Source organism: Lithobates pipiens, unplaced genomic scaffold (assembly GCF_037356315.1).
Source record: "Lithobates pipiens isolate NorthernLeopardFrog02 unplaced genomic scaffold, aLitPip1_a1.2 Scaffold_13, whole genome shotgun sequence".
NCBI lineage: Eukaryota > Metazoa > Chordata > Amphibia > Anura > Ranidae > Lithobates > Lithobates pipiens.
In genome coordinates this window covers 365,024,279-365,048,362 of record NW_027507718.1, presented here as the reverse complement: position 1 = coordinate 365,048,362, position 24,084 = coordinate 365,024,279, and the positions used below count along the sequence as shown (strand labels likewise).

The following is a 24,084-nucleotide window of genomic DNA, read 5'->3' as shown; positions in this document are numbered from 1 at the left end:
AAATTGGGGCTGATCTAAGGCATGAAAGTGCAGGATGATAGTCACTATGATTCAAGTAGTTTACAGCATTTCTGTTGTGATTGAGAGTGTGAAGTTAACAACATTTTTTTGCCCCTGGGTTAAATCTCCCTCATTTACATGCCGGAGTTCTTTCCTTTGATGAAAGAATGAAAAGATACTTTGTTTCTACTTATTCGTGTGTTGGCAGGCTGCCTGGATTTTTTTTTCCAGCTATGAGAACTCTCTGCACTTGTTAGAAAGAATTGTGACATGCTGTTTTGAAGACCGGGAAGGGAAAAAGATTGCGTTTTTGATTCTTAACCACCTCAATACAGTGCAGTTACACCCCGTCCCTGACCAGACCAATTACTCAGTCATCCAACACTGTATCCATATGAAACTTGCGTCCTTTTTTCCACACAAATAGAGATTTCTTTTAGTGGTATTTAATCACTAGTGGGTTTTTTATTTTTTGTGCTATAAATAAAATAAAACGTAAATTTTGTGAAAAAAAATGCCTTTTTCTTTGTTTCTATCAAACATTTTTGCTAATTAGTAATTTTTCTTCATAAATTTTGGCTAAAATTTATACTGCTACTTATCTTTGGTAAAAATAACCCACATTAGTGTATATTATTTGGTCTTTGTGAAAGTCTACAAACTGTGGTGCCAATCACTGAAAATTGATCACTTCTGATCAGTACATCAGATGTACCTCATTTCTTGAGACACTAACAAGTCAGGAAAGTACAAATACCCCCCAAATGACCCCTTTTTACAAAGTAGGCATTTCAAGGTATTAAGTAGCATGGTGAGTTTTTTTAAGTTGTCATTTTTTCCCACAATTCTTTGCAAAATGAAGATTTTTTTTTTATTTTTATTTTTTTTACTAAATTGTCATATTATCAGGTTATTTCTCACACACAACATATGCATACAACAAATTACACCCCAAAATACATTCTGCTACTCTTCCCGAGTACGGCGATACCACATGTGTGAGACTTTTACACAGCCTGGACACATACAGAGCACTAACATTCAAGTAGTACCTTCAGACGTTCTACGAGTAAAAATGACGCATCTCATTTCTCAACCACCTATTACACTTTTGAAGGCCCTGGAGTACCAGGACAATGGAATTTCCCATAAAATGACCCCATTTTGGAAAGCAAACACCCCAACGTATAATCTGTGAGGCATAATGAGTCTTTTGAATGGTTAATTTTTTTCCAGAAGTTTTTGGAATATGTGGAAAAAAATTAAAACGCATTTTTTTTACACAAAATTGTCAATTTATAAGATATTTCTAACACATAGCATGTATATAGCAAAAATTACACCCCAAAATACATTCTGCTACTCCTCCCGAGTATGGCGATACTACATGTGTAGGACTTTTACACAGCCTGGCCACATAGAGAGGCCGAACATTGAAGTAGTACGTTCAGGCGTTCTAGGAGCATAAATGACACATCTCATTTCATTCCTACCCATCACACTTTTGAAGGTCCTGGACCACCAGGACAGTGAAATTACCCACAAAATGACCCCATTTTGGAAAGCAAACACCCCAACGTATATTCTATGAGACATGGGCTGCAAATAGGTACTCGGGTACTCTTATGGCCTGGTGACAGGTACTCGGGTACTCTGATGGCCTGGTGACAGGTACTCGGGTACTCTGATGGCCTGGTGACAGGTACTCGGGTACTCTGATGGCCTGGTGACAGGTACTCGGGTACTCTGATGGCCTGGTGACAGGTACTCGGGTACTCTGATGGCCTGGTGACAGGTACTCGGGTACTCTGATGGCCTGGTGACAAGTACTCAGGTACTCTGATGGCCTGGTGACAGGTACTCTGATGGTTTGGTGACTGGTATTTGGGTACTCTGAAGGGCGGTGACAGGTACTCATATGGACTGTGACAGGTACTCGGGTACTCAGATGAACTGTGACAGGTACTCGGGTACTCAGATGAACTGTGACAGGTACTCGGGTACACAGATGGACTGTGACAGGTACTCGGGTACACAGATGGGCTTTGACAGGTACTCGGGTACTCAGATGGGCTGTGACAGGTACTCGGGTACCCTGATGGACTGTGACAGGTACTCGGGTACCCTGATGGACTGTGACAGGTACTCGGTACTCTAATGGACTGTGACAGGTACTCGGTACTCTAATGGACTGTGACAGGTACTCGGTACTCTAATGGACTGTGACAGGTACTCGGTACTCTAATGGACTGTGACAGGTACTCGGGTACCCTAATGGACTGTGACAGGTACTCGGTACTCTAATGGACTGTGACAGGTACTCGGTACTCTAATGGACTGTGACAGGTACTCGGTACTCTAATGGACTGTGACAGGTACTCGGGTACCCTGATGGACTGTGACAGGTACTCGGGTACTCAGATGGGCTGTGACAGGTACTCGGGTACCCTGATGGACTGTGACAGGTACTCGGTACTCTAATGGACTGTGACAGGTACTCGGTACTCTAATGGACTGTGACAGGTACTCGGTACTCTAATGGACTGTGACAGGTAATCGGGTACCCTGATGGACTGTGACAGGTACTCGGGTACTCAGATGGGCTGTGACAGATACTCGGGTACCCTGATGGACTGTGACAGGTTCTCGGTACTCTAATGGACCGTGACAGGTACTCGGGTACCCTGATGGGCCGTGACAGGTACTCGGGTACCCTGATGGGCCATGACAGGTACTCGGGTACCCTGATGGGCCGTGACAGGTACTCGGGTACCCTGATGGGCCGTGACAGGTACTCGGGTACCCTGATGGGCCGTGACAGGTACTCGGGTGTGCCGTGACAGGTACTCGGGTACTTTGGTGTGCCGTGACAGGTACTCGGGTACTCTGATGTGCCGTGACAGGTACTCGGGTACTCTAATGTGCCGTGACAGGTACTCGGGTACTCTGATGTGCCGTGACAGGTACTCGGGTACTCTGATGGGCTGGGACAGGTACTCGGGTACTCTGATGGGCTGTGACAGGTACTCGGGTACTCTGATGGGCTGTGACAGGTACTCGGGTACTCTGATGGGCTGGGACAGGTACTCAGGTACTCTGATGGGCTGGGACAGGTACTCGGTACTCTAATGGACTGTGACAGGTACTCAGGTACCCTAATGGACTGTGACAGGTACTCAGTACTCTAATGGACTGTGACAGGTACTCGGTACTCTAATGGACTGTGACAGGTACTCGGTACTCTAATGGACTGTGACAGGTACTCGGGTACCCTGATGGACTGTGACAGGTACTCGGGTACCCTGATGGGCCGTGACAGGTACTCGGGTATCCTGATGGGCAGTGACAGGTACTCGGGTACCCTGATGGGCCATGACAGGTACTCGGGTACCCTGATGGGCCGTGACAGGTACTCGGGTGTGCCGTGACAGGTACTCGGGTACTCTGGTGTGCCGTGACAGGTACTCGGGTACTCTGATGTGCCGTGACAGGTACTCGGGTACTCTGATGTGCCGTGACAGGTACTCGGGTACTCTGATGTGCCGTGACAGGTACTCGGGTACTCTGATGTGCCGTGACAGGTACTCGGGTACTCTGATGTGCCGTGACAGGTACTCGGGTACTCTGATGTGCCGTAACAGGTACTCGGGTACTCTGATGGGCTGGGACAGGTACTCGGGTACTCTGATGGGCTGGGGCAGGTACTCGGGTACTCTGATGGGCTGTGACAGGTACTCGGGTACTCTGATGGGCTGGGACAGGTACTCGGGTACTCTGATGGGCTGTGACAGGTACTCAAATACTCTGATGGACTGTGACAGGTACTCAAATACTCTGATGGACTGTGACAGGTACTCTGATGGACTGTGATTGACAGGTACTATGAGGGGTGGTGACAGGTCCTCTTTATTGGGGGGGGGGCAGGCAGGCAATCAGTGTGATTGGTGTACACTAGGCGGTAACGAGATGTTACCGCAATCTCCTCCTCACACACGATCGGTGTGTGAGGAGGAGAACAACCCGGTAACATCTCGTTACCGCGGTTTGTTTACATTTTAGTGATCGGCTGTGAAAGGATCACAGCCGATCACGTGGGTAAACAGCCGGCCAATGGCTGTTTACCAGCGTCGGTGACGAGCAGTGTTGCCGGGGAACACGCCGCCACCGACGTGCACGCGCAGCGCGCTCACGATCGCGCGAATGCGCCGTGCTCGTGCGAGTTCATCACAGCCGATCACGTGGTAAACAGCCATAACGAATGGCTGTTCACCCCCTTCCGTGACACGCCGCCACAGAAGAAACAGGGATGCGCGCGCACGATCCATGTTTATATTCATATGACGCCTCCCGCCACAATAGGTGCGCCGCCTGGCCGTCATTTGACAGCCGGCGGTCGGCATCTAGTTAATGATTAATTGTGTAGCTCTAGTATGTGCTAGAGGTGCACAGAATGGAAATTTTGGTGCCAAAGCCGAAGATTCAGGATGCACTTGGCCGAAACCAGACCTGAAAATAAAAGTTTTTAAATATATACATATAATTGTATTATGTTCGACTTTTTAATTAATATCATTAATTTAACTGAATTTATTGTCGGCCATTATCAGCACCTTTTAGAGCAAGAAATGCTCACACTTTTTGGTCAGTTAAAAATAACGCACCACAAACGCACCTCCCACACAATAAGGCACCCATGTTACATTTTTTGATGTGGTTTTTGAGTCACATGACCTATAAAAACCAGACCATAAGCACAGTAAAATCATAGTAAATTTGTGGCAAAATCACACGTTTTCCACGCCATTATCGGTACCTTTTTCTCTATCAGCAAAATGCCAATAACACTGTTTTTGGCCAATATGTTTCAGTGCATCTCTAGTATGCGCAGTTTACTTTATGAATACACACATGTACTGTACACAGGAATAGCTGATGTTCATACATCAGTACTGAGTGCAAGTACTCTAATGCAAATGAGTACTTTGCCTGGACCTGATAACAGAAATTGTGGAAATTGCTCAGGTCTATGCACTCTGACCCCCAAGTCGACATAATACTCAGTCATGGAGATTGGCAACGTAAGCCCTGGACATGCCTGCCCTCCTCCTTCCCAACATACCTGTAAGAAGGAAATTGCTTCTGAGGCTTGCTAAAGTGAGGGACAAATATTTGATCCCCTGCTGATTTTGTATGTTTGCCCACTGACAAAGAAATGATCAGTCTATAATTTTAATGGTGGGTTTATTTTAAAAGTGAGAGACAGAAAAACAACAAAAATATCCAGAAAAACGCATTTCAAAAAAGTTATACATTGATTTGCATTTTAATAATGGAATTAAATATTTGACTCCTTTAGTACTTGGTGCTAAAGTAACAGGTCATTAACAGTTTCTTGTAGTTCGCCACCAGGTTTGCACACATCTCAGGAGGGATTTTGTCCCGCTCCTCTTTGCAAATCCTCTCCAAGTCCATTAAGGTTTCAAGGCTGACATTTGGTAACGCGAAACTCCAGCTCCCTCCACATATTTTTTATGGGATTAAGGTCTGGAGACTGGCTAGGCCACTTCAGGACCTTAATGTGCTTCTTCTTGAGTCACTCCTTTGTTGCCTTGCCCATGTGTTTAGGGTCATTGTCATACTAGAATACCCATCAATGCCCTGTTCACATTAGGCTTATCTTGTATACAGACAGCAGCTAGAGGAAGGATGTACAAACCTGTGTGTGACATACCATAATAAAAATTTCAAACAACAAGCAAATACATTGTAAAATGTGAATAAAAAAGAATTGTTGGGTTAACTTTACACTAATGACACAATATGGGTACTGTAGTTTTCCTTTAAAATGGGAGCTGTTTGCATGTCTGCACTTCTATGACATCCAAAAAATGCTACATACAGTGGGGCAAAAGATTTTGTAAGTTTGAAGTTCAGTGAGTAAAATAAGCATTTGATCCCCCAAAAAAATAAGGCTTAGTGCTTGGTGGAGAAACCCTCATTGGCAAGCAAGCATAGAGGTAAGACGTTTCTTATAGTTAGTGACCAAGTTTGCACACATCTCAGGAGGGATTTTGGTCCTCTCTTTTTTACAGATATTCTCTAAATCCTTAAGGTTTTTTTTGGATGTCACTTGGCAATTCAAAGTTTCAGCTCCCTCCAGAAATGTTCTATAGGATCAATCCATACATTTTCTATAGGATTAAGGTCTGGAGACTGACTAGGCCACTCCATGATCTTAATGTGCTTCTTCTTGGGCCACTCCTTTGTTGCCTTAGTGGTATGTTTTGGGTCATTGGCATGCTGAAAGATCCATCCATGACCCATCTTCAGTGTTCTGGCTAAGGGAAAAATGTTCTCATCCAAGATTTTACTATACATGGCCTCCTCCATTGGCCCCTCAATGCGGAAAAGTCAGTCTGTACCTTTAGCAGAGAAACAGCCCCAAAGCATAGATTCCACCTCCATGCTTGACTGTAGAGATTTTGTTCTTAGGATCATAGTCAGCATTTTTCTTCCTCCAAACATTGCGAGTCCCCCTCCTCAAGAAGGAGATATTTGCCAGTACACCATGGATCAACATAGTAGCATCCAAACGGATTGCTTATTGCATGAACACATCATAAGAACAGTGCAACATTTCGGAGTCACCTAGGACCCCTTTGTCATCACATGCCTGATGAAGGGGTCCTACATGATTCCGAAACATTTCACTGTTCTTGTGATGTGATTATGCAATAAACAATTTGTTTGGTTGTTGCTACGTTGATCCATGGTGTGCTGGCAAATATTTCCAGTTGGTTATTGCTGCAGCACTCAAACTTTCGAGAGCTTATCCAGAAATGTGTGTGATGGGATTGCCCCTCCTCAAGAAGGCACATGTACAGTCATGCCAATGAACATCTAAATGATTCAATAGCAGCTCTTTGGCATTACCTTGACTCATCGTGTTTGGAGGAAGAAAAAAGCTGACTATGACCCTAATAAAACCATCCCTATAGTCAAGCACAGAGGTGCAAACATGATGCCTTTGGGGCTGTTTCTCTGCTAAAATACAGGCCGACTTTGCTGCAATAGGGGGTCAATGGATGGAACCATGTTTTGTAAAATCTTGGATGAACACCTTCTTCCCTCAGCCAGAACACTGAGGATCGGTTGTGGATGGATCTTCCAGCATGACAATGACCCAAAACATACCGCCAAGGCAACAAAGGAGTGGCTCAAGAGGAAGCACATTAGAGAAGATCTGTAAAGAAGGGTGGACTAAAATCCCTCCTGCGATTGGACAGGTGAGTGTCTGTTTATTAACCACTTTCAGACGGGACCATTTTGCTGGTCAAAGACCAGACCACTTTTTGCGATTCGGCACTGCGTATGTAATATGTAATCTTCTACATATTTTTGGTAAAAAAAATCGCAATAAGCGATTATTGATTGGTTTACGCAAAAGTTATAGCGTTTACAAAATAGGGATAGTTTTATAGCATTTTTATTAATTATTTTTTATTATTTTTTTTTTTACTAGTAATGGCGGCGATCAGCAATTTTTATTGTGACTGCGACATTGTGGGGGACCCATCGGACATTTTTGACACCATTGTCATTTATACAGTAATCACTGCTATATAAATGCAGTGATTCCTGTGTAAATTACACTGGCAGTGAAGGGGTTAACCAGTGGGTGGCAGTGTAGGGGTTAAGTGTTCCTAGGGATGTGTTACTAACTGTGGGGGGGTTGGGCTTTCATTTAGTGAACACTGATCTCTGCTCCAATCACATGGAGCAGAGATCAGCGTCACTAGTTGCTAGGCAGAATGGAGAAATGTTGTTAACAACAGCATTTCTTCATTCGGCCGCTCCGTGAGACGATCGCGGGGATGCCCGCGGCGATCGAGTCCGCGGGTCCCGCGACTGGACTCACGGGGGTCCCGACCAGCGCGGGAGCGCGCCGCCGGCGGCGCACTCCCGATGGCAGGGCGGCAAATTTAAAGGGACGTACATGTACGCCCATTTGCCTGCCTGTGCCATTCTGTCGACGTACATCGTCGTGCGCTGGTCGGCAAGTGGTTAAAAGTCAGCAGCTACACTTTCTGTAGCTGCTGACTTTTAAATGGGCGGAACTCCGCTTTAACTTCTGAGTGCATTACTTTACATTTTTCAATGTTAAACCTCATATGCCTTATTGCTGCCCACTCCTCTATTCTAAGTAGGTCTTCTTGCAAAGTTGCTAGGTCCTGTTGTGAAGTTATTGTTCTGCTTAACTTCATTAATCAAGATTCACTGGACATGCTCCTGCAACCATCCAGATACATATCATATCATGTCAAAAAAATTTTTTTGTAAATTAAGCATTTATGTGGTACTGTATCTAATGCCTTGGCAAAATCCAGATGCACTGCATCTCAGGCCTTCCTCTATCCCAATTACAGCTTATCTCGTCATAGAATGTTCAAAGGTTGATCTGGCAAGAATGGTCTTTTTAAACAGTAAATCTATGTAGGTTACTATTAATGATACTATTTTCTTCAGCAAATTCTTTGACATGGTCCTTTATCATTCCTTCCAATAGTTTACCTACTATTGATATAAGGCTGACCGGGCTGTAGTTTGCAAGTACCTGTACATATCTCGGCCCTTTTTTGAATATTGGTACCACATTTAGTTTTTGCTAATTGGCTGGTACCATTCCAGTTAGTAAGCTGTACTAAAAAAATAGGAATAATGGTCTGGTTATGATATGACTACAGTCTTTCAGAACTTTTATTGGTTGTGTCAGAGTCAGGGGCAGACTGACAACTCATGGGGCCCCTGGGCAATAGGAGATTATGGGGCCCCCAGGCAATCAGACATTATGGGGACACACAGTATACACAAACACACAGTATACACAGACATGTTTCTATTGGCTGAGAAGGTACTGGAGAGGTGGGGTAGCTATAATCTAAGGATTTTTAGACCAAAAGGATGTCGGTAAGGGACATTTCAGAGACAGATATAAAAAAAACACAGATTTTTACATACTGTCCCTGGTTTTACTGAGGCTGGCAACCCTGATGGGGCCCCCTAGTGGCACGCCAATGGTCAGTCCGCCCCTGGTCAGAGTATTTGTACTGAAATATTAAACAGTATTATATTTATCGAAATTAGTAAAATCTATGATTTTAGGTCATTTCTACGTATTTCCACAAATCAACTCAATGACTCAAATTTGTTTATCTGCGCTAATCTGAAGATGAAAGGAATACAATATTGTGCAAAAATATATATTTATTTACTAAAATCAGTGCAAAATAATATCAAAATATAACTGTATATAAATTCAAATATCAACAATATGGGTCATAGAGGGGATGAAACATATAACCACAAGCTCTAGTTTTAAAATGCCAATATCTTAAAACTTGGTAACTGCTTTGTAAATTGTTAACATTTTCTCAATGACTCTGCAACTTAAGAAAACAAACAAGTGTTGAAATCAACACGTGGTCTCTCTCAAACAAACAGATCTTGCAAGCTCAAACTTTAAAAACACATGGACAGGATGTTATACCGTGGACAGTGCTTGGTGATTTAACCAAGACTTATAATTAACCACTTCAATACCAGACAATACCTTCCTGCCCAGGACAATTTTCAGCTTTCAGAGCTGTCGTACTTTGAATGACAATTGCGCAGTCATGTAAGACTTTACCCAAACAACATTTTTTATCATTTTCTTCCTACAAATAGTTTTCTATTTGATCAACACTGGGGTTTTTATTTTTTGCTAAACAAACTAAAGACCGAAAATTTTGAAAAAAAAACTGATGGGCACTGATAGATGGCACTGATTGGCGGCACTTATGGGCACTGATAGGTGGCACTAATGGACACTAATAGATGGCACTAAATAGGCAGAACTGATGAGGAGCTATTGGCAGGCGTTACTGAGTGGCGTCTATGGGGCACTGATTGGCATATTTATGGGCACTGATTGGCACTTTGGGCACTGACAGACATTATTTATGGGGCACATGCTGGCAGCTGATGGGCAGTGATTGATAGCTGATGGGCACCACTGATGGGGGCTGCACTGATAATCAATATGCTGATTATCAGCGCAGACCCCCCTCTAACAGGGAGAGACGATCGAGTCCGCGTGACCCGTGACCGGACTCACGGAGGTCCCGACCGACGTGCACCCGATGGCACGGCGGCATTTTTAAAGGGACGTACCTGTACGCCCATATGCCTGTCCATGCCTTTCTGCCGATGTACATCGTTGTGCCGCCGGTCGGGAAGTGGTTAAGCGTAAAAGAAAAACTATAAATTATGATAAGATGTTATTTATATGTCAGACTTGTAGTCTGGCTGGAAAATATATAGTTTTAAGAAAGTTTTAGAGAATTGAATTAACTTTTGCCCTAAATACTTTGGAAGCTAAGTTATTTGTGACTGTACATACAATAAACATTATATATATAGTTTCACAGTTCTAATTATATTAATTTAAAAATATTCATAATGTTACAAATATGCTATTCTTCTCTTAATAATACTTCAATTGTAAAAGATAAACATAATATAATGAATAATTATGGTACATTATAAAGTACATAAACCCAAATGAGTGAGATTATTTAATTAAGTATGCATATACGTGCCCTATTATATTGTAATAATAATAATATAATAGGAATTATTGCTAATATTATTTGCAATGATTGATATATGGAATTTCGTAAAAAACGGCTTTAGAATAAGCCCCTTCTCTCAGTCATGAAAAGGGGAAAAAAAATATACCTGTTTGTTCATTGTTTATCTGAAACACAAGACATGTACTCATTATAATATAAACATTAGCTCTCTTAGTGTCATTCTTGTCTGGCTGACAGAAATTCAGAATTTGCGATCTAAGAGAAAGTAAGATAAAGCTCTAAAAATCTCCTTGCAGGAAACCTTGTTTAAAACCATGAACTCCCATTCACCTTAGGAAAGGAAGAAAAGAAAAAAGCACAAAATGGTGAGAGTTGCTCATAAAATATATAATTGTATGCATAAGCCTAGAAATCAAAAATACCAAGTTGTACCGGCGCTCAACCTCCCCCTTGCTGTGCTTGAGGGTCCGCTGCAATCCCAGTCTTATGCCGCGTACACACGATCAAACAATCCGGTGGAAAAGTCCGGCAAACTCAAGTCCGCCAAACAATCCCCCCGTGTGTAGCCTCCGGCATACTTTTTTGACCCGACAGTACAGCGGACTTAGAATTTCGGTTTTTCCAAAATTCTGTCCGTCGGACTCGCATTTCGGCGGACAATCCGGCCGTGTGTATGCCAGTCCGTCGTACTTTAGAAATGAGCGGACTTTTCCCGCCCGGAGAAAAGTCCGCTCATTTCGAGCGGGTCTCCAGGTAGGCGGGGCCCGCGAAGGAGACGTCGCTGGCCCCGCCGCCTGGTATGGACTTAAAGGGGAACCCCAACGCCGAAAAAAAATCGGCGTGGGGGTCCCCCAAAGTCCACAACAGACCCTTGTCCGAGCACGCTACCTGGCCGGCCAGGAAAGGGGGGGCGAGCAAGCGCCCCCCCTCCTGAGCCGTACCAGGCCGCGTGCCCTCAACATGGGGGGGTGCCTTGGGGAAGGTGGGGCCCCGCGGCCCCTCCACCCCAAAGCACCTTGTCCCCATGTTGATGAGGACAAGGGCCTCTTCCCGACAACCCTGGCCGTTGGTTGTCGGGGTCTGCGGGCGAGGGGCTTATCGGAATCCGGGAGCCCCCTTTAATAAGGGGGCCCCCGGATACCGGCCCCCCACCCTATGTGAATGAGTATGGGGTACAATGTACCCCTACCTATTCACCTGTAAAATAAAAGTGCAAAAAAAAAAACACAACACACAAGATAAAATAATTTATTGCACAGCTCCGGGGGTCTTCCGTCTTCGGGGGTCTTCTCGCCGGACTCCTCCGCTATCTTCTTGTAGCTCTTTTGCTAGCGGAGGAGTCCGGCTTTCTTCCTCGCTGCCGGCCTCTTCTTCCGACTTCGGGGGTCTTGTCCCCCTCTTCGGTTCTTCTGCCGGGCCACCGCGCCTTCTTATAGCTCTTTTACAGGCGGTGGCCCGGTCTTCTGTCGCCGCCGTCGTCGCCACCGCCGCCTTCTGTTCTTTTTCTTCTTCTTCTCCTCCTTCTCCTGGAGATGTTGACTCGACGCTCTCTCCGGCCACAATGCCAGGGACGCGCTGCGCGGCCACTTATATAGGGACAAGGGGCGGTGTCACATGGCTTTATGTCACATGGGTTGGTCACATGGGTTGATGTCACATGGGGACTGTGACATCGTAAGGGGGCGGGGTCACCATGTGACACCAACCCATGTGACATAAAGCCATGTGACACCGCCCCTTGTCACTATATAAGTGGCCGCACAGCGCGTCCCTGGCATTGTGGCCGGAGAGAGCGTCGAGTCAACATCTCCAGGAGAAGAAGGAGAAGAAGAAGAAGAAGAACGGAAGGCGGCGGCAGTGGCGACGGCGGCGGCGACAGAAGACCGGGCTGAGTCCGGCGAGAAGACCCCCGAAGACGGAAGACCCCCGGAGCTGTGCAATAAATTATTTTATCTTGTGTGGTTTTTTTTGTACTTTTATTTTACAGGTGAATGGGTAGGGGTACATTGTACCCCATACTCATTCACATAGGGTGGGGGGCCGGTATCCGGGGGCCCCCTTATTAAAGGGGGCTCCCGGATTCCGATAAGCCCCTCGCCCGCAGACCCCGACAACCAACGGCCAGGGTTGTCGGGAAGAGGCCCTTGTCCTCATCAACATGGGGACAAGGTGCTTTGGGGTGGAGGGGCCGCGGGGCCCCACCTTCCCCAAGGCACCCCCCCATGTTGAGGGCACGCGGCCTGGTACGGCTCAGGAGGGGGGCGCTCGCTCGCCCCCCTTTCCTGGCCGGCCGGGTAGCGTGCTCGGACAAGGGTCTGTTGTGGACTTTGGGGGACCCCCACGCCGATTTTTTTTCGGCGTTGGGGTTCCCCTTTAAGTCCATACCAGGCGGCGGGGCCAGCGACGTCTCTTTCGCGGGCCCCGCCTACCTGGAGACGCGCTCGAAATGAGCGGGCTTTCCTCCGCGTGTGTGGGCGAGTCCGTTCATTTCGAAAGTACGGCGGACTTAGTACGCCGTATTAGTCCGCTGAAAAAGTTCGGAAATTTCGACGGACAGTCTGGCGGACGTCCGCCAGACTAAGTACGTCGGACAGACGGCTACGTGTGTACGCGGCTTTAGTCCCCCCCCCCCCAGAAAAACCAGGGTAAGTGAATGATGTATATATATATCTTTAGGGGATTGCGCCTCCCACTCACTATTTATACTACCCCCTTCTCAATAGGGTATGCTTAATAATACTTATATTCACTAAATAATCACTGTGCCCCCATATTATCCAAAATATATGCACAAGACATTAATTTATAATTGCAAAAAATATAGTGTCCTTATTGTGCGATATTTTAATTCGATTGCTCCAACTGTGCCGTCTTAATCACCGATCATCTTCTAATCAAAAGTCCACTTGTGTCAACTAAAATAACCAAAACTGTGCCACCCTCACCAAGCAGAATGGCCACTCACCAGATGTCCCCAATCAGTAAGCCTTCGGTTCATTCAACGGATAACCAATCCAAAACGCATTCCTCCCGTTAGCAATTCCTCAACGTCCATATATTCGTACAAAATTAAATGGAACCAATATTTCACACTTATGCATTTGCCAGGGATTTTTTTTCTGGTACTTGGTTAATAGACTTCAATGGATGAAAAATGTGTATTGAAAAACACAAAATGCAACCTGCTGTGGATCGTGCCTTCATTTTCAGGAATTTCCTCTCACTTCCTGTTTGGCTATGGGACAGGAAGCAGGGTGGATAAAAATGTATGATTTTTTATTTTATTTAAATCTGATTTTTATTTTTTTAATCAAATTTTAATAAAATGCTTTTGGAGTTAAACATCTATCTAAAGATACAGTGCCTTGCGAAAGTATTCAGCCCCCTTGAACTTTTCAACCTTTTGCCACATTTCAGGCTTCAAACATAAAGATATAAAATTTTAATTTTTTGTGAAGAATCACCAACAAGTGGGACACAATTGTGAAGTGGAAGAAATCTATTGGATATTTTAAACTTTTTTAGCAAATAAAAAACTGAAAAGTGGTGCATGCAAAATTATTCAGCCCCTTTACTTTCTGTGCAGCAAACTCATTTCAGAAGTTCAGCGAGGATCTCTGAATGATCCAATGTTGTCCTAAATGACTGATGGTGATAAATAGAATCCACCTGTGTGTAATCAAGTCTCTGTATAAATGCACCTGCTCTGTGATAGTCTCAGGGTTCTGTTGAAAGTGCAGAGAGCATCATGAAGACCAAGGAACACACAAGGCAGGTCCGTAATACTGTTGTGGAGAAGTTTAAAGCCGGATTTGGATACAAAAAGATTTCCCAAGCTTTAAACATCCCAAGGAGCACTGTGCAAGCGATCATTTTGAAATGGAAGGAGTATCAGAACACTGCAAATCTACCAAGACCTGGCCGTCCCTCTAAACTTTCAGCTCAGACAAGGAGAAGACTGATCAGGGATGCAGCCAAGAGGCCCATGATCACTCTGGATGAACTGCAGAGAACTACAGCTGAGGTGGGAGAGTCTGTCCATAGGACAACAATCAGTTGTACACTGCACAAATCTGGCCTTTATGGAAGAGTGGCAAGAAGAAAGCCATTTCTCAAAGATATCCATAAAAAGTCTCATCTAAAGTTTGCCACAAGCCACCTGGGAGACACACCAAACATGTGGAAGAAGGTGCTCTGGTCAGATGAAACCAAAATCAAACTTTTTGCCCACAATGCAAAACGATATGTTTGGCGTAAAAGCAGCACAGCTCATCACCCTCAACACACCATCCCCACTGTGAAACATGGTGGTGTCTGCATCATGGTTTTGGCCTGCTTTTCTTCAGCAGGGACAGGGAAGATGGTTAAAATTGAGGGGAAGATGGATGCAGCCAAATACAGGAACATTCTGGATGAAAACCTGTTGGAGTCTGCAAAAGACCTGAAACTGGGACGGAGATTTATCTTCCAACAAGACAATGATCCCAAACATACAGCAAAATCTACAAAGGAATGGTTCACAAATAAACGTATCCAGGTGTTAGAATGGCCAAGTCAAAGTCCAGACCTGAATCCAATCAAGAATCGGTGGAAAGAGCTGAAAACTGCTGTTCACAAACGCTCTCCATTCAACCTCACTGAGCTCGAGCTGTTTTGCAAGGAAGAATGGGCAAGAATTTCAGTCTCTCGATGTGCAAAACTGATAGAGACATACCCCAAGCGACTTGCAGCTGTAATCGCAGCAAAAGGTGGCTCTACAAAGTATTAACGCAAGGGGGCCGAATAATTTTGCACGCCCCACTTTTCATTTTTTTATTAGTTAAAAAAGTTTCAAAAATCCAATAGATTTCTTTCCACTTCACAATTGTGTCCCACTTGTTGGTGATTCTTCACAAAAAAAATAAAATTTTTATATCTTTATGTTTGAAGCCTGAAATGTGGCAAAAGGTTGAAAAGTTCAAGGGGGCCGAATACTTTCGCAAGGCACTGTAGTTTTCTATTTAAGATACATTAACCATTTAGTTTATTCAGCATGAAAGGGAGCTTAGTTATGTAGCATGAGGCTGTATATTCTGCAATATTTGCATTTTTGTAAACTTTTTCAATGAATCCAAGCTCTGCAAACTGAGATAACATGCACTGCACTGATGCATCCACACAAACATGAAGCTAAAACAAAGTTCAGGAATATTCCTTAATCCCATTATTTTGCAAATCTATGTACACTACAAACTGTATGATTGAATCGGTTCTGATATCACTGTTTTACTAACCTCACAGCTTATTATTCTAAATAGGAAACCTTCATTTTGTTTGCAAATATTTAAGATTCTAACTACCAGCAAGAATAAGTTATTACATTTAAAGGACACCTGTCATTTCATCCATCAAGGCAGCGCTTGTTAGCGGGCATCCACTCACCTGCTGCCTTCACGTTGCTTACCTTGTTGTGTCACTGCCGCATCACCAGCTGTCCCATTAAAGTGAATGGGGCTGTTGGTGAGTCAGCAGCGGGTCAGAGGAGGAGCCGCTGCAGGAAAGAGATGACAGTTGCTCTTTAAAAATTATGATTTAAATCGAGTTGATTTAAAGTGTAAGTAAACCCTCCTATCGTTTTGAGCCAAGGAAGCTGCCATCTTTGCCTTTGTTTAATCTACAACTGCCATGATCCTGCATATGTGATCAGTTATGACACCAGCCTTTGGATGGTTTGACAGTTTGGTTGAGAGCACAACCAATGGGAGTGTTACATTTCCGGCACGTGCCGGAAATAAAAATGTTTTACGGATGGGTTTACTTACACTTGAAATCAAGCCTTTTTACTAGTGATCCACCCTGACAGGCAGTAAAGGGAAATCCCTGCAAAAAAATCTGACGGGTTGTAACCCTCCCTTTATCCAAAATAAGAAAGAAAGTTTTGCTTATAGTTCTACTTTAACCACTTACAGACCGGACCATTTTGCTGGTCAAAGACCAGACCACTTTTTGCGATTCGGCACTGCGTCGCTTTAACTGACAATTGCGCGGTCGTGTGATGTGGCTCCCAAACAAAATTGACGTCCTTTTTTCCCCACAAATAGAGCTTTCTTTTGGTGGTATTTGATCACCCCTGCGGTTTTTATTTTTTGCGCTATAAACAAAAATAGACAATTTTGAAAAAAACGTATTATTTTTTACTTTTTGTTATAATAAATATCCCCCAGAAATATATAAAAAACATTTTTTTCCCTCAGTTTAGGCCGATACGTATTCTTCCACATATTTTTGGTAAAAAAAATCGCAATAAGCGATTATTGATTGGTTTGCGCAAAAGTTATAGCATTTACAAAATAGGGATAGTTTTATAGCATTTTTATTAATAATTTGTATTATTTTTTTTTTACTAGTAATGGTGGCGATCAACGTTTTTTATTGTGACTGCGACATTGTGGGGGACCCATCGGACATTTTTGACACATTTTTGGGACCTTTGTCATTTATACAGTAATCACTGCTATATAAATGCAGTGATTCCTGTGTAAATTACACTGGCAGTGAAGGGGTTAACCAGTGGGTGGCAGTGTAGGGGTTAAGTGTTCCTAGGGGTGTGTTACTAACTGTGGGGGGGTTGGGCTTTCATTTAGTGAACACTGATCTCTGCTCCAATCACATGGAGCAGAGATCAGCGTCACTAGTTGCTAGGCAGAATGGAGAAATGCTGTTTACACGGCATTTCCTCCATTCAGTCGTCCTGTGAGACGATCGCGGGTATGCCCGCGGCGATCGAGTCCGCGGGTCCCGCGACCGGACTCACGGGGGTCCCGACCAGCGCGGGAGTGCGCCGCCGGCGGCGCGCTCCCGATGGCAGAGCGGCATTGAAGATTGGACGTACCTGTACGCCAATATGCCTTCCCGTGCCATTCTGTCGACGTACATCGTCGTACGCTGGTCGGGAACCGGTTAAAGGGGTTGTAATCCCTTGTGTTTTTTCATTTTAATGCACCCTATGGTCAAAATCTAAATACATATATTAATTTCTACATAATCTTTCAATTTCTAGCCAACTCTTATTACTTAAAATTTAGTAAACCTAGTTTGTGAAGCTTCCTACAAATTTACTTTAATTCTGTTGCACATATTGATTATGCCCTATGAGTGGGCTTTGCTGTGCCAAAGAATTCACAGAGCCTGCCTTCTGAGGTGCTGAGAAGAGCTATTTCAGGAGGCGGAATCAGTACAGGAATCATTGCTGGTAGGCAACAAGGTACCATGGGATATGTAGTTCCTAGACATTAAAAGTTATTTTGACTATATTTCTCCTATGGATCACAGGAGATATTTCTCCTATGGATCACATGAGTGCAGTTCGTTCTGTGATCCATTTTTGGCTGAAGCCCGCTGTCGGGTCACATCACAGAGCTGGTCCAGGCTCTAAAAAGATTTAGACTTTATGGTCGGGATCCTCCCAGAAGTCTGGACCAAAGCTTGCTCAGCCTCTCAGTGATCCACCCCCTCCAAAGCCCAGCGCTCCAGTGGCAGAGCAGAGAGCTGGAGACTGACAGTCCCCAGCTCCCTGTTTACAGAATGCTGAGTGATCAGTGGTCTTTAATCGCTCAGTTCTCAGTGCAGAGCTGGTAGGGGACTGCTTCCTCTTAGGAGAGTATATATGTTTTTTTTTTCTAAATCCCTTGCTTTTAAATTTTATGTGGATGCCAGACATGCCCTTCTTATGTTTTAACATTTGTTTTTTATTGCATTACATTTTCCAAAAACCCTTCAGAACAGATTTTTGTTGTGGTTGTCTTTAACTGCTTGTGTGAAGGAATGTAGTACTAAAAAAAAAAAAGAAAGTCCTAGTGGGTTTGAATGATCGTTGTCATTGTTGCACTTTAATCCATCATGATTTGCGGGTTGGTAGGGTGGGAGGGAGTGGCTTGTGTGGCAAGGGTGTGTCTTCTGCCTAAATATTTTGTGCTACATGGTGTCCCATTAAAGTATTGGGGGATATGATTCTAGAAGTTACTACACAAGATACTCTACTTCTGTCAAATATCCATAAATCATTCCTGATATAGAAGATCATTTATATTCACCTGTCCCACCACCTGTTCCTCGCTCTCTTTAAATTGAGACTAAAGGCAAAACTTTTTTATTTATTTTTGTTTAAAGGGAGTAAGGGAGAGTTTTATTTTTTGCCATCTGTTCCCCATTGGGGACCCCAGGCATTGGTAAGTACCTCATTGTTTAAATTAAGCCGTTGCACTGTTTGTAGCTGCTGACTAAAAAAAAACTGTAGTTATGTATACATTTTCATTCCAGCTGCTTAACCACTTGCCGCCTGCCCTATAGCAAAATGACAACGGCAAAATGGTTTCCAAATCCTGACCGGGCGTCATATGACGTCCTCAGGATTTTGAGCCGATTTGCGCCCCTGTGGAAGTGCATCATGGCGATCATTGTTAAAGCAACTATGATCTCGGTAAAGAGTCTCCAAGGCTGATCACAGTGTAAATAAGAAGAGCCGGTGATCGGCTTTTCCTCACTCGCATCTGTCAGATGCGAGCAGAGGAGAGGCGATCGGCCGCTCCTCTGACAGGGGGGGTCTGTGCTGATCGACTATTAGTGCAGCCCCCCCCCCCCCCGAGGATGCCCACACTGGACCACTAGGGATGCCACCAGACCACCAGGGATGCAAAGCACCAGGTATGCCACCCTAGACCACCAGGGATGCCAGTCAGTGCCCACAATGGATGCCAATCAGTGCCCACAATGGATTCCGATCAGTGCCCACAATAGGCATCACTGATTGGCATGCATTATTGTTTGGCACTGATTGGCATCCATCAGTACAATATAATGCCGCCTATCAGCGCCCATCCGTGCTGCTTATCAGTGCCCATCCATGCCACTTATCAGTGCCCATCCATGCCCATCTGTGCCACCTATCCATGCCCATATGTGCCGCCTATCCATGCCCATCCATACTGCCTATCCATGCCAATCCGTGCCAGCGATCAGTGCCAATTTGTGCCACCTATCAGTGCCCATCCGTGTCACCCATCAGTGCCACTTCATTGGTGCCACCTCATCTGTGCCCATCAGTGCCGCCATATCAGTGCCCGTCATTGCAGCCCCATCAGTGCTCATCAGTGAAGGAGAAAACTTACTTATTTACAAAGTTTTGAAACTGAAACAAAAAAACATATTTTTTTCATAATTTTCGATCTTTTTTTATTTGTTTAGCAAAAAGTAAAAAATGTACAGGTGATCAAATACCACCAAAAGAAAGCTCTATTTGTGGGAAAAAAATGATAAAAATGTCATTTGGGTACAGTGTAGCATGACTGCGCAATTGTCATTCAAAGTGCGACAGTGCTGAAAGCTCAAAATTGGTTTGGGCAGGAAGGTGTTTAAGTGCCTGGTATTGAAGTGGTTAAAGAAGACCTTGCAATAAAAAGTAAGGTCTGCTTATCAGGACCCCCTTCTCAAACCAAATTGCCGAATTAAGGTGTACAAAAAAAACCTGTGGGGAAAGAAAAAAAAACACCACACCTATCCCCAGCTCCTGCCCACAACACCCAGGAAAGTGACATTACAATCCCTCTGAGATTCTGGGAGCAGTGAGAATTCCAAATCCCCGGCGAAAAAATGTATACACTGTAGTGGAGTTTAACCCCATGAGATTGGGAACACTCAACATTTCCAAGATTTTACCAGAAGAAATGCAAAGTTGCCTTACCCAGTGCATGAATACGAAGGCAAGACAGCCTATATATTATGCAATTTCCTTTCTTTCAGCCTCTAATTTTTTCCTTGCACGTTTTTCAGTTTTACACTTTAATGAAGCAAGTCAGTATTGGGATGGAGGGCCTGATGTAATTAGCAGGTCTTGTCTTTTAGTGTTTTAATATCAGTGGTCAAATTTGTGGTGCCAGCCAATCTAAAAAAAGACTTAATTCATTTTTTTTCCATTTAATATTTCTAAAATATTTATATTTTATTTTTAGCTGAGCTATTAATGAGGTCTCCACCTTCAACGATATCTTTAGCTGGGGGGATTCCAAATCCGAATACATTCCCATTCAAAGCTGCCAGCATAACATTGGATGATGGCACAGCCATAGAGATTGGAGAGAGTTTGATGAAGAAAGCTCTACAGTACTCTGCAACACCTGGGTAAAATAATAATTGCTAAGGCTGGAAAAATAACGTTTTATGTTTTTTTTTATATATACATAATTGCATGAGTGGTAAGTTACTTTAATTTCTGTAGTGTGCTGTATTTTAACCACTTTCCCTCAAGGCTTTTTCTGGCACTTTTTTTTTACAAGTTTAAATCAGTGTTCTTTGCTAGAAAATTTCTTGTAACCCCTAAACATTATAATTCGTTTTTTTTTAGCAGAGACCCTAGGGAATAAAATGGTGCTCGTTGCAATTTTTATGTCACACAGTATTTGCGCAGAGGTTTTGCAAAAGCACTTTTTTGGAAAGAAAATACACTTTAATGAATAAAAAAGTATTTACCCCAATTTTTTTGTATAATGTGAAAGATGATGTTACACCGAGTAAATAGATACCTAACATGTCATGCTTTAAAATTTCACATGCTCGTGGAATGGCGACAAACTGCGGTACTTAAAAATCACCATAGGCGACGCTTTAAACGCCTTTACAGGTTACCTGCTCAGAGTTACAGAGGAGGTCTAGCTCTAGAATTCTTGCTCTGGCGTTCCCTTCTGCGTGCGAGTACAGAGGGATATTTATTCTACTTTTTATTTTTACACTGTCCCCTTTTTAATTTTTTTTTATCACTTTTATTCCTACTACAAGGCATATAAACATCCCAAAAATATCCCAAATCTCTTCTTTACCTTTTTAAAAGCAAAAGATTAAAAAAAATAATGTTTTGATCTGTCGCAAAAAATAAAAAATACAATTATTTGCTTTCAACTGGGACCAGAAGTGATGTCATTGCGTTGCTCCGGTCCTCCAAGGCTATAGAGTCGATTAAAGAGTATTACGGTAACTCTTTGATCGCTCATGGGAGGAGCCGGCTGCACCGTCAGATAATTTCTTGGATGAACAGGTGGAAACGGTAAGCCGAAGAAACAGCAGCAAACCATTTGTACACTGCAGCGTATATATACGTATTGCAGTTGACAAGTGAATAATGTAAACTTACTGCAGCCCTTCACATCACCAAAGGACTGCATATAATGTTCAATTATACTGGGAGGACTATCAGAAACTGCAGATATACTAGAGGAAATGATGATCATAGACGGTCGACTTGTTACAGGTTTGGTTGGAAACTAGAGATATTCTGCAGAATATAGCGACATACTGGGAAATTTTACTTGAGGCTGCTAGAGCTCAGCACTATTTTACCCCTTTACAAATCAGTGCTTACACTCCCCCACTCCCCCTACTAACTACACTGTTCCAAGGGCCAATATAGCAAATGCCAAAGGACTGCATGTGGTTCTCAAGTCACAGGTTGGTCACAAGGGATGTATGTTATCAAGTCCATCGATGGATGTTTATGAAAAAAATGCACACTATAGATGGATAATAAGCACTGCATACTTTATGTACTATATTATATATGTAATATATCATGTTTATGGTATAAGCTGACAAAACTTAAAATGTGCTGCTTTTGTTCCACTGACCATTGTTGTGTACTGTATTCTGCACCCATTCAGGGGTTCCAAGTAGAAATTGAAGTGTCAATTATTATTCTGAATAGCTATGTAAAAGGAGGGCTACTTTAATCAAACACAATGATTTAGGTATAGAGCAGGAATATGCAATTAGCGGACTTCCAGCTGTTGCAAAACTACAAGTCCCATCATGCCTCTGCCTCTGAGTGTCATGCTTGTGGCTGTCAGAGTCTTGCTATGCCTCATGGGACTTGTAGTTCTGCAACATCTGGAGGTCCGCTAATTACATATCCCTGATATAGAGGATAGGGTTGAACATCAGAAGTTTGTATGTCAGCTGTAAAAAGCAGGTTCTGGTTGCAGATTATGTCTTCTGAGCAACAGCAATGCATTTAAATGCTAATCTCAGCACAGTATCAAGTCAGTAAATTTAGGTTCTTCAAATGTCAGTGCACAAAATGCAGAACCCTGGATTCAGTGACTTTACTTAACATCATGTATCATAGACCCAGAACTAGACCTGCTCAAGGTACACATGAGTAATGCTACCCTTTCAAACAATCAGCTTTCATGAGAGACAGTTTTTGATGAGACAGAATATCTGAGTTTTTTTCCCCTATTTACTGTGTATTAGAAGGGTGTCAAAGCATTATAGGTCTTTATTATTGTATGCATTTTCTGCTGCACACTTAAGGCATTAGCTAGCTAATAAAAATGAACAGGACTATTTGTATTATATAGTCACATTTGCATCAAATACATCGAATGCAAGTCTTAATGATGATATATTTGTTATATAGAATTCCTGAATTAGTCTCCTGGTTGAAAGATTTACAGAAGAAAATGCACAACCCGCCTACACTTAGTTACAGCCCTGAGAAAGGTCAGATGGAGCTGTGCGTCACCTCTGGAAGTCAGGAGGGCCTGTCTAAAGTAAGCTGCTGAATCCAAAATTTGTTATAGAGAATGTTCTTAGTGTTGTTGCTTGACTACTGTTCCTAAAAAGGATGAGTGCAATTTTAACCACTTCAGCCCCGGAAGGATTTGCCCCCTTAATGACCAGGCCCTTTTTTGTGATGTGGCACTGCGTCGCTTTAACTGACAATTGCACGGTTGTTCGATGATGTACCCAAACAAAATTTATGTCCTTTTTTTAACCACAAATATAGCTTTGTTTGGAGGTATTTGATCACATCTGTGGTTTTTATTTTTTGCGCTATAAACAAAAAAAGACCAACAATTTAAAATATATATATATTTTTTTACTTTCTGCTATAATACATATCCAAAAATATATATATATATATATATATATATATATATAAAACTAGAGCACTCAGAATCTAGTGCAGCTGTGCATGGTAGCCAATTTGCTTCTAACTTCAGATTGTTCAGTTAAGCTTTGGCACAAAGATAGGGTTGCCACCTGTCCAGGATTCACCCGGAAAGTTTGGGTTTGGAATCATGTGTCCAGGTTTTGACCTGTCTGAAACCCGGACACATTATTTAGACTGGACTATGGCTAGGGTTACTGACTGCAGTTGTTTCAGCCGAGAGTGTCTGTTACATTCTTTCACACTGCCCAAAGCCAACACTAACAAACCCCCCCCCCCCAAACACATACAGAGGGCAGAGGAGAGAGGTCTCAAACTGCACCTCTTCCCCCCACCTCTCTTTGTCTGCCCACACTCCAATCCCTGGCACTGTGCCTCAGAAAAGGAAAGTGAGGGCTGGAAATTTGAAGTCCAGCAGCCTCAAATCCATCTGGATGAGAGGTGCTGACTGTCAAGGGTTGAGTGAGCTCACCA

General features: G+C 43.4%; 1 protein-coding gene across 2 annotated transcripts in view; it reads left to right on the top strand.

Moving 5' to 3' along the window:
* The window catches only part of AADAT (aminoadipate aminotransferase), a 170,503-nt gene that overhangs the window by 50,304 nt on the left and 96,115 nt on the right, over positions 1 to 24,084 (top strand). For both annotated transcript variants that reach the window (XM_077477205.1, XM_077477206.1), the window contains exons 3-4: positions 20,621 to 20,789; positions 23,077 to 23,209. In XM_077477205.1, the coding sequence (XP_077333331.1) occupies positions 20,621 to 20,789; positions 23,077 to 23,209 (302 nt within the window). The remainder of the gene's footprint in view (positions 1 to 20,620; positions 20,790 to 23,076; positions 23,210 to 24,084) is intronic.